This window comes from Boleophthalmus pectinirostris, unplaced genomic scaffold (assembly GCF_026225935.1).
Source record: "Boleophthalmus pectinirostris isolate CB_2022bp ecotype Guang Dong unplaced genomic scaffold, ASM2622593v1 HiC_scaffold_2, whole genome shotgun sequence".
NCBI lineage: Eukaryota > Metazoa > Chordata > Actinopteri > Gobiiformes > Gobiidae > Boleophthalmus > Boleophthalmus pectinirostris.
In genome coordinates this window covers 17139878-17155606 of record NW_026571152.1, presented here as the reverse complement: position 1 = coordinate 17155606, position 15729 = coordinate 17139878, and the positions used below count along the sequence as shown (strand labels likewise).

At 38.1% G+C, this 15729-nt stretch overlaps 1 protein-coding gene across 1 annotated transcript; it reads left to right on the top strand.

Annotated features, from left to right (window-relative positions):
- The first annotated feature begins 1501 nt into the window (after positions 1 to 1501).
- On the top strand, positions 1502 to 14884 carry LOC110166826 (B-cadherin-like). The gene is made up of 15 exons (XM_020932135.2): positions 1502 to 1652; positions 1733 to 1810; positions 1878 to 2027; positions 6022 to 6168; positions 7238 to 7385; positions 7461 to 7633; positions 8529 to 8657; positions 9850 to 10035; positions 10322 to 10566; positions 10627 to 10769; positions 11911 to 12135; positions 12857 to 13075; positions 13367 to 13488; positions 13774 to 13917; positions 14594 to 14884. Exons 1-15 carry the CDS (start codon positions 1575 to 1577, stop codon positions 14840 to 14842), a joined length of 2436 nt encoding a protein of 811 aa, XP_020787794.2. The 5' UTR covers positions 1502 to 1574; the 3' UTR covers positions 14843 to 14884.
- Positions 14885 to 15729: the final 845 nt, after the last annotated feature.

Below are 15729 nucleotides of genomic sequence, written 5' to 3'. Positions count from 1 at the left end.
TTGGAGCAAACCCCAGGGACTTGAATCTTTTTGTAGACACCCAAGTCAAAACGGTGCCGAATGTTTGATCCAATATGGCCGACTTCTTGTTCGTCATAGGGTCATGCTCCAATTCATCTTTTGTCTTGTCTCATTGTTCTCTATCACTGTTTCGAATTTCGTTTCCCTTTGACAAACTTTTCATGTCCCTACTCCCATAGGGGTCCAATTCTAGGTGGCGCTGTTGTGTCAGGTCACTTTGGGCAAAATGCGATCGTTTGGTCGGAAAAGGGAATAATAAAAAGGAAGAAGAACTATTTTTTATTATTATTATAAGGAACTATTTTATTTTATTATAAGGAATTATTAAATTATATATGACTGGTTTATTGAGGGGGTTTATGAAAGCATTTTCACTGATGTAAAAACAGGTGGGTAGTACTCACTTACATTTACTACATACTTTTACTTCTACTACAGCAATATTTTCAATGAAGTACTCTGAATGAAGAACTCTTATTTGAACAAAACTTTTGGTTACATTTATCACTTGTAGACTTACTTTGTCCTTCAAATTACATTAATTCCAAATTATAAATCAGATGTTACATCCAGGCAGTTACTCTTTAAATTACTCTTACTTGAGTAGTACTTTGCTAGGGTTCAAATTTTGGCCGCTCTACCCACCTCTGATGTAATGGAATATAATTTTGTAGTAGCAGAAAAGACATTTTTGAACATTTTAAACTTTTTAAATATGAGTATAGTCAGAACCGATTGCCACTGTTTTCACGGATGATGACCCATTTCAAGTGGACTGCGAGAGCTGTGTGAGAAACAGTTGACAAAATAAACAAATGATTCTCAGGCACTCAGCCTAACCATCTTCAGATATTTAGTAAACAGATTCCACAAGCCGCTCCAACTAAAGTATCAATGTAAAGTATGATCAGATGGTTAATTGAAACTAAATGTCTATAATTATATACAATTCATAAGAACAGTGTATTTTATTAAAGCCATGTTGGTACCTCATCAAAAACATACCTGGAGCTGTGTCTTGTTTCATTCACACTTTTGAGTAATCTTTTCTTATTAGTATGTCTACATCTCCAAAACTTAAAATGCTCTGTTCCAACTTTTACCTTTTGTTCAGTATTGGTTGGCAATTTCTGGTTGAAATTATCCAGATTATTCTAGTGAAGGTGGAGTATAAAAACACAATAAAGCACTTTCGATATTGCCACATGACATCACAAAGTGGAACAGCGTGGTTTCCATTTGAGAGAAGAGCTCAGACTATATCTGCAGGATTACTGTCTTAGACATGTATAAATGAAACAATACAAAACTCCAGGCATGTTTTTTATTTTAACATAAATCAGAAAACAGCATAAAATCACACTTATATTTGGTGAGTAAGATGGGTTGAAAAGTGGGCGTGTAAGACTGACCCACATCAACAAACCTGAATGTTGTGATAACACATAACAGCTTCTCATTTCAGTGGTGTACACCTGTTCCCCAGCTCTGATCTCTCTCTCTCTCTCTTCTTTAAACTACACTGAAGACAGAAAAAGGCTAAAACTGTTACTATGAATGTTTTTAGTTTAGCTGTGAAGATTATCTGGAATATGATGTTTGGAATTCTTGTTTTCCTTTACCAATTCTGGGTAAGTTTATAATTTGGGAAGCTTTCTTTTTATCAGATTGTTTAAATATGTTGTACTTCATTGTCATATTGTTTTTATAGTGGATTACTGCTCTGCCAAAGAATCAGATCCAACCACCAGTGTCCTCACATTTAAAGTTACAAAGCAAGAATTATAATGTAAGTCATATATACCACATATTTATTAGAAATGTAAGATTCTATGTATTTTTCTTATCTGAAACAGGTCATGTCTAATACAAGCCTGGAGAACCTTGGTACAGATCATTTTGCTCATATGTTTCGCCTCTTGAAGCGAGTTAAAAGGGACTGGGTGATTCCTCCGTTGTACTTCCCTGAAAATGACAGAGGGCCATTTCCAAAGTTTATTGTCAAAGTAAGTAGACATTTTTGTAGTAAACTGTAAGAATTTATGAAAATATATTTATATTTAATTGACAATAATTACACAAAAATATAAAAAAAAAATTATTCTCCAGAAAAATCCTTTTCACAGACGTAAATCAAGCACTGTTCCATAGATAAATAGAAATCTTACCCAATTACTGGCTTTCAGATGAGATCACAACATACTACGGGCCAATATTATTTATTACAGATAGGGCAGATAAAATGAACATTATTCAAATGCAGATTTTTGCTGTGGTATGGTGAGTTCTTGGGTCTAGTAACTAAGAGAAATGATCAGGTTCAGCATTTCTGAATTTACCTTTTGGATATTTCATGGGAAAATACCATGTAATCAATAGTGAAAACTGGCTCTTGACACCATCTGACAACATCACATTCTATAATCTCACAACATACTAGCTTCCAAGTAAGGACAAAATGAGTTGGAGTTAAATATATGAAAAATATAGGGAAAGGTCTTTCAGTCCTTCAAATCCAGAAGGACTCATTTGCCTGAAACTCATGAATATGTAAGTTTGGGAGAATGGAATATTACTGCTGCTATCCATGGGTTTCAGAATGATGAAAAATTAGGACAGGTGTCATTGCAATAATATATTTTTTGAAAGGTGAATAGTTCTCAAAATGTCATGGATAAAAGGAAGCTACAGTAAATCCAGTAAATAATGGGTGATCTGTTCTGCTTTATTAACTACTAATAATTTGGGGTAGTCCTTTTTTTACATTTACATTTTTACATCTGTACCTCCATGCCATTATTCCAGTGCAACAGCTTGTGAAGAGGTTGTTTTTGAGAAAGCAATAGTAAGAAAAGAGTGTCAAAATAATCCCAAAGGAGGGGGCTAACTCTCAGAATATTACATTTATGTTTTCTAATTAAGCCCTTCAAAAAACTGAAAATGATCATGTTGTTTATATTTGGTGACACTGTATAGACAGCTTTTAATTTATATTGGTTAGCGATGGTAATGTAGCGGCTTGTTGACCAACCTTAGAGCCGCTCGGGAAGATCAGAGTGGGTCCTGGGGTCGTAGTTTGTGACGCGCATGAAGGCTATTGCAAACTAATACGCTTGGATCCAGAGTGCATTTTGTATATTATTTAACGGACATACAACTATCCCAGCGCAGAGAAGAAGATGGACAGAATAAAGGGTGAGTATAGTGAGTATAGAAAAGGAGTGGCGGTCAACAAAAATTATGGCTACCTAGCCCTGACACTCAGTCAAAACTGGGTATCAGGTAAGTGCACACTTAAATCCTTCCACAGGCACACATGCATGCGCACCTGCCCGCGTGAGCCCCGCCCCCTCTGCACCAGAGCAATACACCCACACCCTGAACCATACCTTGCACCAGTCCTGTCTCCTACAGTACTATTTGTTTAATGTTAATGTGCGTGACCTCTCCTTGAACCGTCACCTTATCGTGGTGGAGGGGTTTGAGTGCTCAAATGATCCTGGGAGCTATATTGTCGGGGGCTTCATGTATCTGGTAGGGTCACCTAAGGCAAACAGGTCCTGGGGGACGGGTCAGATGAAGAACGGTTCACAAGCACCATATGACGAGTTCAACTCAGAGGCCAGCTATGTTGCCAGGAATGGCGTTACTAGGGCCCCACCCTGGAGCAAGGCCTGGGGTAGGAGCTCGACGGCGAGTGCCCGGTGGCCGGGCCTTCCCCCACAAAGCCCGGCTGGGCATAGCCTGAAGCAGCCACGTGGGGCCGCCCTTCCATGGGCCCACCACCTGCGGGTGGAACCATATGGGGCCGGTGCAAGTAGACCTGGGTGGCAGTCGAAGGCGGGGACCTCGACGACCAGATCTCTGGACATGGAGACATGGAATGTCACCTCGCTGGGGGGGAGGAGCCTGAGCTTGTGCGGGAGGTTGAGCATTACCGACTAGATATATTTGGCCTCACCTCCACGCACAATTTGAGCTCTGGAACCCAACTCCTTGAGAGGGGCTGGACTCTCTAGTTCTCTGGCGTTGGCTGCAGGGTGCAGCAGCGGGCTGGTGTGGGCCTGCTCATTGCCCCACAGCTCAGCTGCTGTGTGTTGGAGTTCACCCCGGTGAACGAGAGGGTCGCGTCCCTGCGCCTTCGGGTCGGGGACAGGTCTCTCACTGTGGTGTCGGCCTACAGGCTGAACAGCAGAGCAGAGTACCCGGCCTTCTTGGAGTCCATGGGAGGGGTACTAGACAGTGCACCGACCGGGGACTCTGTTGTTCTATTGGGGGACTTCAACGCCCACGTGGGCAACGACAGTGACACTTGGAGAGGGGTGATTGGGAGGAACGGCCTCCCTGATCTGAACACGAGCGGTGTTCTGTTATTGGACTTCTGTGCTAGTCACAATTTGGCCATAACAAACACCATGTTCGAGCACAAGGGTGTCCATCAGAGAACGTGGTACCAGGACACCCTAGGCCGGAGGTCGATGATCGACTTTGTAGTCGTGTCATCTGACCTCCAGCCGTTTGTCTTGGACACTCGGGTGAAGAGAGGAGCAGAGCTGTCAACTGATAACCACCTGGTTGTGAGTTGGGTTCGCTGGTGGAGGAGGAAGCCGGAAAGACCTGGCAGGCCCAAACGTGTAGTGAGGGTTTGTTGATAACGTCTGGCAGAGCCCTAGGTCAGAAGGACTTTCAACTCACAGCCCCGGCTTTTCCCAGGCTTCTTCTGGATTCTGGGGGAGGTTGAGGACATGGAGTCCGAGTGGGCTTCATTCTCGGCCTCTATTGTCGATGCGGCCGCTCATAGCTGTGGTTGTAAGGTCTGTGGTGCCTGTCGCGGCGGCAATCCCCGAGTGTGAAGCGGCTGGGATGAAGATCAGCTCTTCTAAGTCCCAGGCCATGGTTCTCAACCAGAAAAAATTGGCTTGCCCTCTCCGGGTGGGTGGAGAGTCCTTGCCTCAAGTGAAGGAGTTCAAGTATCTCGACGTCTTGTTCACGAGTGAGGGGAGGACGGAACGTGAGATTGACAGGCGGATCGGTGCAGTGTCGGCAGTGATGCGGTTGCTGTATCGGACCATTGTGGTGAAGAGGGAGCTGAGCCGAAAGGCGAAGCTCTCGATTTACCTGTCAGTCTTCGTTCCTACTCTCACCTATGGTCATGAGCTCTGGGTAATGACCGAAAGGACGAGATCGAGCACTCGAAATTAGTTTCCTTCGCAGGGTGGCTGGGCGCTCCCTTAGAGATAGGGTGGAGCTTAGAGTAGAGCCGCTGCTCCTCCACGTTGAGAGGAGCCAGCTGAGGTGGCTCAGGCATCTGTTCCGGATGCCTCCTGGACGCCTCCCTTGGGAGGTGTTCCGGGCATGTCCCACTGGAAGGAGGCCCCGGGGAAGACCCAGGACACGCTGGAGGGACTATGCCTCACGGCTGGTCTGGGAACGCCTCGGGGTTCCCCTGGAGGAGCTGGAGGACGTGTCTGGGGTGATGGAAGTCTGAGAGTCTCTGCTTAGACTGCTGCCCCCGTGACCCAGCCCTGGATAAGTGGAAGAAAATGGATGGAAGGATAATACGCATGAGATGTTGTTTTTAAAGTCTTTTTTTTTTTTCTAAAAGAGTCACATTCACAGGACAGAAATTAACCTATCCTGAATAGTTTTAGAATGATCTTGAGCTGTATCAGAACAAGTATAAGAGCACACAGACTAGTATATGTCCATGGACCACAATGGAAACTACCTGGATGATTGAGAGATTACACAGACACACGGTAATATAAAAGAAAGTACTATGATTTAATGTTGAAAATGAGTGTTTTATTGAGTGTATTATTGTGGTAACAGAATCGGTATAGAATATTAGTCAATTGCTTAACATCAAAATAGTTTGAAATTTTAGTATCGTGACACATTAACTGACATACCACAATTTGAAAACCACTGACATACAGGCTTAAGATCCCTTTGTGTCAAAGCATAAATATGATAATAAATGCATGTTATTGCCCTCAGATAAAGACGAGTAAGGATGCTAACGTGATGATAAACTACAGGATCACAGGCCCCGGGGCAGATGAGGGCCTGTTCACTGTGGACCGCAGGTCAGGGGTGCTCCAGGTCACCAAGCCGCTGGACAGAGAGCAGAGAGACACATATACTGTAAGCTCACAAAGGATTTACCTATTTAACTTTGTCCATTGTAACCATTGTCATGTTTAAACATCAATGATATGATTGGGGGTTTTGAATGGAGAGGCCAGCAAGTTTGGAGGACAGTTCAGACTTTGGAGGAAGAAATTTGATTCTTGTTGATGTTAAATAGCATGGATTAAAACTCTGTATTGTTCATGTTGATTAAATAAATGCTTTCTTTTATTTTTGAAAAGACTAAATCAAATAAATCTAAATAAATAAAAACCCTCCCCTTATTGCCCAACTCTAATTGGATGTGTTTTTAGTGTGAAGCTGTTAAATGTGGCAGGATCAGTGTCTTTTAATTATTTTATTTTATTATATTATTAATTAATTACACTGAAAACATTTTGGTGTTTCATTGCAAATTACAAGAACAGCTGTAGAATAAAAAGTATTACAAATATGCAAGATAATTATTTTTAAGATACAAATTCCAAATCTGTTGTGAATGTGAAACCACTAATCTAATCTAATTAAATTATTTACTTTTACTTTTTGATACATTTCTCCAAATGTATTCAATGTTAGTAATGTTTGTAGATCATAAAAATATGCATCAGTTATGAGTGTTATCAGTTAATACTTTGCAACCGATGTCATCAACATTCCCCGGGGGTGTGATGCTAACTGTGGTCACTGCTCTGTCTGAACTTCTGTTTGACTTTAATCTGAGATTTATTTTGACACAATCTGACCAGAAAGAACTGACTTTGTTGGAACTACAACAATTAACTCCCTAATAGCATTACAATCACAAGCTAGTTAGCATTAGTCAACTGTTCACACTCACCTTTTTTGTTGAAAATCAAACACCAAAATAGCGTTCACATTGATCACATTCTCTTGAAAATGTGTTGTTTAAATCCATTATGTATTTTTTCTTGAGTTTTCAGACAATCTTACAACTTTTTTGACAGTGTTTGATAGTATATGTGCATTCTCATGGTATTCATGGTAAACACTAAAATTGTTGTTTTTATTACTTGTTGGGCTACGTAATTTTCTTGTATGTTTCTTCTCCATGTTTTTGCAGCTCTGGGTTCATGCCGTTTACGCTCATGACGGCAACAAAGCTGAAGAGCCTATGGAGCTGATCATCCACGTTATTGACCAAAATGACAACCGTCCAGAATTCACTCCGAGCTCCTTCCACGGCCAAGTCAGCGAAAGTGCCAAGGCTGGTGAGACGAAAGCTAAGCAGAGACCATCTTTGTGTTTTTTAAATGTACTTACCCAGACTTTTGGGTTGTCTAAAGGGGATTCTGTCATGAGGGTAATAGCTACTGACAGAGATGACCCAGAAACAGACCACACCTTGATCAAGTATCGAATATTGTCCCAAACACCAGAAGTACCATCTGACCACATCTTTGCCATAAACCCCCTGAGTGGAGTGATTAGTCTCACGGGAGGAGGACTGGACAGAGAGGTACATGTCTTAGCAAAATTATGTTTTTTTTAATGTTATGAGTATTAGAGGGCATGGTCCAGTGCTATTCCAGGGGACTTTTTGTTATTATATTCTTGTTCTTTTGTAAAAACACCCGTACTCAAACTTAATTTTGATACCAAGGAATAGACTCGATACTCAATACCAATTCTGATACCACGGTGATAATAATAAACACTCTTTATTTAGGCAATAGAATATGATTTTCTGTATTGAATTGTAGTACTTTCTTTCATATTAACATGTACTCTTATCTCAAAGTAATCTCTCAGTTGTCCAGGTAAATTCCATAGTGGTCCATGGGTGAATACTACCCTATGCGGTCTCATTCTGATATAGCTCAAGATCGTTGTAAAGCTGTTCAGGAAAGGTTCATTCATGTTCTGTGAATGGGACTTTTTAGTATTGATACCTGCTCAAATGAGTATCTAATTTTTATAATAGTTTTAGTATAAATTAGTATACTTTTGATTTAGACTTAGACTTTATTGATCCACAAGGGAAATTTTTGGGACACAATAGCTCACGCATCACAATATATTATAATAACAATGAGTAAAAATATAAATGGTAATAATACATTCAAAATAATTAGCATACATTGTTGGATACTGGTGTTAAATAAGGCATAATTATATAAATGTAGTTGTTCAAGTAAAACTAAAATATAGAAATACAGTAATGCAAATATATCTCAGTTAATCAACCCTAATGGGTACAGTAAAATATTATAGTAACCATATAAGTCTACTAGATCAAACCATTTGCATACCCATGCAGCCCGCTAAAAATGTAACTCCTTAAGGCTGTTAGGTGTTATTTTTTATTATTATGTCTGATTGTACCAAACTTTTTTTTTTTTTTTTTACATCAGACTCTTTCAGAGTATAAGCTGGCCATCCATGCTGCAGACATGAACGGTGAAGGGCTTTCTGCTACATGCACAGTAACTGTAACCATCACTGATAGCAATGACAATGCCCCACAATTCCTTATCAAATCGGTAAGTTTCACATTAATTATGTTCAAATACACTATGAGGCACTCTGGCACCATCTAGATTTTACCTTCCCTTGTAGTCCAGTGAACCCTGTCATAATACAAATTCAGTTTATTTGACTGTAGCAGTGGTTTTCTACAAGTGAAAGGTTGTTCAAAGGTTGTGTTGAAAGATTAATCAAAATTAATAAGATTCGAATTTCAGTTGGCAAAATGACAAAAACTGAAATGATTTGGTCAGTGTAATGGCTTTTTCAGAGAATCAAATTTAGGATTGTCACTGGGTCATGTCATCAAGGAATCTTGATAACTTGTATTGTCTTCTCTTTAACATTTTAAAATAATAACAATTATATTGAATCATAATTTTAAAATGTATAATTTAATATGGACTATAGGTCAATCAATAACAATACTGGTCACAAAACTATATACAGTATTCAGCCCTAATGTAACATTTTAAGTTCCTATGACAGATTAGACTACACATATTACTAAAATAAGGTCAACATCATTATTTTTCAGATTTCACTAAAAAGCTTGGCTTTGCTTTTTTAGTATAAAAATTTTGGTGAATCTTATAATTTGACCTTCTATTATATATTCTATAACTCTTACCTAGCAACCATAATGTTATCAAGGACAAAAACATGTTTAAAGTGCACAACAGTTTTAATTAAACTAATAAAAATTTTAAATTAAGTTTAAATTGTCCCGGCATTTTGGATAGAATATTCAATGTTGATGACATAAGTAGAGGTAATGCATAATGCATTTTAGAACTTCAGCTCACTGCTAACACACACACACACACACACACACACACACACACACACACACACACACACACACATATATATATATATATATATATATATATATATATATATATATATATATATATATATATATATATATATATATATATATATATATATATATGTATATGTATATGTATGTATATGTATGTATGTATATATATATAGAGAGAGAGAGAGAGGGAGAGAGAGAGAGAGAGAGCGAGCGAGAGAGAGAGAGCAAGAGAGAGAGATATTTAGATATATTTTATATAACTGTCTTTTGTGATGTGATGATATTGACCACAGGTACTATCCCACAAGTCATAATTAGAAAACCATGAATGAAAACCTGTCATATGCACTTTAAAGCACAGCATATTAACCTGATTATTTCAGGCCTCTGCTTCTGTCCCTGAGAATAAGGCTGGAGTTGAAGTCTTGAGGTTAAAAGTCACCGATGAAGATGAGTTGGGATCTGCTAACACCAACACAAAATATGCAATAATCAAAGGAAATGAGGCTGCACACTTCAACATCAGCACAGGACCAGACAAAATGGAGGGGATCCTTTCTACAGCAAAGGTCTGATCAATTCTATTGTTGTTATGTTGTCACAATAATAAAATTTCATACTTACCGTAATTTCGATACTAAGGACTAGACTCGATACTACTTGAATACTGATTCAGACACTGATACCACAATTATAATTCAAAACACTGTGTTTTTCAAAAAAAAATATATATATATCAGCTCAAATGAGTATCAGTACTAGGTTTTGTGTTAATTTGTGTCTAATTTTCAATACTTTTCACAATCCTGTGCTTGATTCCTTTCTCTCCTCCTAAATATTTCCTCTCATTTTTAGAAGTTGGATTTTGAGAGCACTCCCACCTTCACCTTGTTGGTGATAGTCACAAATGAAGCACCCTTTACTAGATCAGTTTCTACCTCCACTGCAACGATCACAGTTACAGTAAAAGACTTGAATGAGCCTCCCATGTTCACTCCCTCCAAAATACAAGTGGCCCTATCTGAAGATGCTCAGATTGGCAGTTCTGTGACTTACCTCAGAGCCATAGATCCCGACACATCAAGACCAACAAAAATACGGTATGTGATTTATTTACAAACAAGAAATTTTGAGTTTTAGTAACGTATTTTTTGTGTTAGATTTAAGTTGAACACAGATGCTGCCGGGTGGTTTCACCTTGAACAAGACACTGGGCGAGTGAGTGTGAAAAGTGACCTGGACAGAGAATCACATTTTGTACGGGACGGCAAATACACTGTCCCTGTTTTGGCCTATGACAATGGTATGTTAGCTAGTACATTTGAAATACCTAATTCTTTTTACATACAGATTAGATTTTTCACAAAGGTTTTCGGATTCTAGTATGAGATAGTGTCATACTCCCAAATGAGGGGTACAATCCAGAAATATCTTAAAAATAAATCCACAAATGTTGAACCAGATTATGTTTTTATTAGTGACTAAGACCTTCAATTTGCTGTATCACATCAAAATTCTGCATATTTACAACAGTAATTTTACATGCTCCCATCTCCGTTAAATATTATAGGCTTATAGAATGTGTAGTTGTCCCAACAGGAACCCAACAGTAGAGCACTCAATATCTGTTTGAACTCTTTTTTTTTTTTTTTTAAGGTTTTGACAAATTAGCATAGTTAGTAATACAAATTAAATGTCAAATTAAAGATTCAAAACGTTTTGGGAATTGGTAACAAACAAACTGTACATGTTAGATCCAGAAGTTTACTATTCCATATATAAATGCATTTATATTTTGGAATGTTCAATAGAAGTAGTGTACTACAGTGATCTTTGGTCTGGGGCCTATGGAAGGGCTGCCAGCACTTCCATGAAGGTGACATAATGAAATAGGCCCCCATTTACTTTATATAAAATAAAACTGGATCCTGAGGTCCTATATTACTCAAAATCGACTTTTATGAGCTTTAAGCCATGTTATACCTCATCAAAAAAACATACCTGGAGTTGTGTTTTGTTTCATTCATAAATGTTTGAGTAATCCTAATAATCCTTATTAGTCTGTCAACATCTCCAAGGCTCAAAATGATCTGTTCCACCTTGTGGTGTCAGGTTAACAGCTACCTTTTACCTTTAGTTCAGTAGAGACAATTCCAGGGCTGAAATGATCTAAATGATTATGGAGAAAGTGTATGGAGTTTAAAAGCACTGTGGAACACTTTCTGACCACAAGGTGGAGTGTTTTCTGTTTGAGAGAATAACTCTAAATATGGAGGGTTTGTGTGTTAAACATGTGTGAATGAAACAAAACATGATGATGAGGAAACACCATTTTAACAGCAACAACATAGATCAGAAAACATCTTAATATGGGCCCTTTAAGAACCCCTGCAGCGCTGTATATTTAACCTGTAACCTGACTAATACATCTCTTTTGTTTTTAGATACAGCTCAAGCTACAGGAACAGGCACTCTGATAGTGACTCTAATGGATGTGAATGACAATGCTCCGGTGATCCTGCAGAGGAGGGTCAGTCTGTGCAATGTGGACCCTGTCCCTGTTCAGCTGGACATAATGGACTTGGACAGTCCGGAGAACGCAGGACCTTTCACTGTGGAGCTACAAGGAGAGCAGCACCAGAGCTGGAACATCAAGATCAATGCATCAAGTACAACTCTCTATCTATTTATACTCACCAAAGTACAATGTTGATGGAAATACTGTTTATTTTTGCCCTGAAAAGCCATTATTTTTTCATTCCAAATAATTAAGACCTACTAAACAATTAGTAATTGTGATTTCTTAGTTTTACCTGCATTAAAATACTATTGCCTGATATTCACAAAAAGTATCTGGATCAGAATTAACCAAGTCAGAATCAGAGTATACAATAGGTAAAACCCCCCAGCTTAAATTGTCTTGACCAAGCCTAGATCAAGATCTGGAGGTGGATCCTTGGATCACAGCAGTGTGGGTCAGGATGGGTCAAATGCAGAGAACAAGGACAAACAAGTGTACCTTAATCTTAAAAAAAACTTTTTTACCATTGTCGGTGAACAAAATTCACAAACTAAGAATGTGATTCTGCAATATGGTGCAACTATTATTCCAATTATTAGTACTAATAGTAAAAATGTTAAATATAAAACACTACAAAATGAATTTATAAAATAAGGTTTTAAAAATAATTATAGGACTAAAACTGAGCTTTTTAACTGGATTATGACTAGACCTGTACCAAACATTTTCATTATTTATTTATTTATTTTCCAATCTACACATTGAAAAGATCTTACAATACCATATATAGTAAAAAAAACATTTCAATGTTATGAAATGTGGATGGATTGTTGATATAATTACATAAATTCCTTATATCTCAATTCCAGGTCATGCAGTGTTTCTGAGTCCCAAGCATCAAATGGCTGTGGGCTGGTCTTCGGTCCTGCTCAGAGTCTCTGATGCTGGGTCACAGTATCAGGAGAGCTCCCTGGACGTGGAGGTGTGCCAGTGTGAAGGAGCCGTGATCTCCTGTATCATGCCCCACTCTGATCCTCCACGCCTCCTTTACCTCGCTTTAGTCCTGGGAGCCGTTTTTGGACTCCTTTGTAAGTAAATATGATTTGTGATTATTCAAGTTTTTATTTTATTTTATAACTTGAAAGACCTGTATGTAGACTTAACAGAAACAAGATACAGATACAATGTAGTAATGTTCAAATCAAACATAGTTTTACTAATAACACTGGTTTATTCTAACTACAAAAATATTGGACATTTGAACATGATGGCAAAGTTGTTTATGTTATGATTTGATATTTTGGTGTAAGTCTGGAGAAGGGAATAATCTTAAATTTTAGGTCACTTTTTGATTTTTATGTCATTATACTTATTTGCAGTGCTACTGTTACTGTTGATCCTGAGGAGGAAAAAGCACATGAACGATGTGGCTCTTCTTAAATATCCATCCAGAGATAACATTTTCTGCTATGATGAGGAGGGCGGAGGAGAAGAAGACAGGGTATGTGCAACTTTATTTAGCTTTAAGGTTCTTGTATGCATCTATTCATATATTAATACCTTTTAATAAAAAGAGCAGCAAGGAATAAGTGTCTTGCTCACTGATATAATGGCAGCATGTACTAGAAGTAGTAAGTTGCTTTTTATCATTTTCAACTGTTTTGTTATCTACAATTAGCAAAATAAACCTCCCTCAAAACTAATTTGGGACTTTTTTCAGGACAAGATACAAGTTGAAATCACTGTAGGAAGATACTGACCAAATTTCTTCTTATTTTTTGTATAGGTCTTTGATCCCAGCCTGCTGCATAGGGGTCTGAAAGAGCACCATGGGGTCTTATGCTCTGATGTTGCCCCTGTTAATCAAATTCGTCCAAGCTACAGACACCAGCCTCAGCCCAATGAAGACATACTGCAGTTTCTCACAGAGGTAAAGCAAAAACAATATGTTTTTCCTATCTTTTTTAAGTGCTCCAGAAGATTACATTGTTGCTTCACATTTTTCCAAAGCACGTTTCCCAATCTTCTATGTCAGCACTTAGCTTTTAGTTTAGCAGAGAACGCTTGGATTAGATGTACCTCTGCTTTGTAACACTGGGTAATGACATACTTTTAAATGAAGTCTTAGCTGCATGGAAATTGTCAGCATGATTGTAACAGATATCTATGTTTCAACAACAACAACAATGACAGCAATGAAATAATCAAAACAAAAGGTGTCTGGTTTAAACTACTCATCATTACATATCAAGTCAAATTTAGACAAACATCATACAATTTTCAGCATGTTGAAAAATTAGAAAATATTCACCAGAATTTCAGTCTAGGCAAGGGTGTTCTCATCCCTTTGGCAAATGCAGTCAGTTAGCTTGAAATGAGCAATGTATGGAAACAAGTACTTTAGGTCCTTCCAATAAATAAATCTAAACTAGTCTGAAATACAGTACTCATGTTAAGGTTAAGAATTTGATCCAATTAAAAATACAAATAAAACATTTTCTGCTGAGTGAATAGAATGTTATAAACATACCTTTAGCATAATTTATATACTGTATAGTCATTTTAAGAGCTGGTGCATGTTTCCTGTCCCTTCTCTCCTGTTGTAGAACTTGGTGGCTGCAGATACTGACTGCACGGCTCCGCCGTACGATTCCCTTCTGGTGTTTGACTATGAGGGGGTGGGGTCACAGGTGGACTCTCTCAGCTCTTTGGACTCCTCCTCGAACTCAGAACTGGACCAGGACTTTGGGGCTCTGCAGGGCTGGGGGCCTTGCTTTAGCAGGCTGGCTGACATGTACGCAGGAGGGGAGGAAGACGATTCTGATACTCTGCCAGGGAAATCAGAGTGGGTTTGACATAGTTTTTGTGTGTGAGGATAGTTTTGATATGCAGGAAAGTACAACATTGTTTATGTATTCAGTGTTTTGGATTTAGTTGTTTAATAAAAAAAATAAAAAAAATATACACACATATATATATATATATATAAATAAATACTTTTTTTCTTTTTTTAGATAGTTTGCACTAAACATTATTTACATATGAAAATATGACCTTATAGTAGATCATAGTTACATAAAAAAAGATAGGAGTTCCTTAATAATTTTTAAATGTGTTTCACTGAATCATTCATTGTTTACACATATTTGCAACTGCATAAAATACTACAGTTCAATTAAATTCATTCATCATTAAAGGTATCATTAAATGATCCACATTTGTCACAGTGACGGGCCAGAGGACACTGGACAAACTGCTCTCCATCATGGACACTCCTGCTCACCTACTGCCCCAGACTATAGAGGGACAGATAATACTCCCTACAACTGTACAACAACTCACTCACTGCACCAGACTATAGACGGACAGAGGAGCTCATTCTCCAACAGGCTCCTACAGCTCCGCTCAAACAGGGAGAGATACAGGACTATATGCACACTATAATGCTCCCTACAGCTGTACAGCAACTCACCCTTATGTAACAGATAACCCTATGTCCTGTCAATCATCATATCATTTTGCACTGTCTTCCTATGACCTCTTGTATAGCTGAGATTTTAAAGTTTTTATTACTTATTTTTCTATTTTATTTTGGCTTTTACATATACAGTTATTTAATTATGCCTCATTTGACATCTGTCTATTACTATCTTTTTTTGCTGCTTATTTAGAATTTATTATTACCATTTATATTTTTGCTCTTTGTTATTATATTATATTGTGATATATGCGCTACTGTGTC

Coding starts and splice junctions, on each gene's coding strand:
- LOC110166826 (XM_020932135.2), top strand. CDS start 1,575: ATGAATGTTTTTAGTTTAGCTGTGAAGATTATCTGGAATATGATGTTT. Junction 6,169..7,237: donor AGCAGAGAGACACATATACT/GTAAGCTCACAA, acceptor ATGTTTTTGCAG/CTCTGGGTTCATGCCGTTTA. Junction 8,658..9,849: donor CACAATTCCTTATCAAATCG/GTAAGTTTCACA, acceptor TGATTATTTCAG/GCCTCTGCTTCTGTCCCTGA.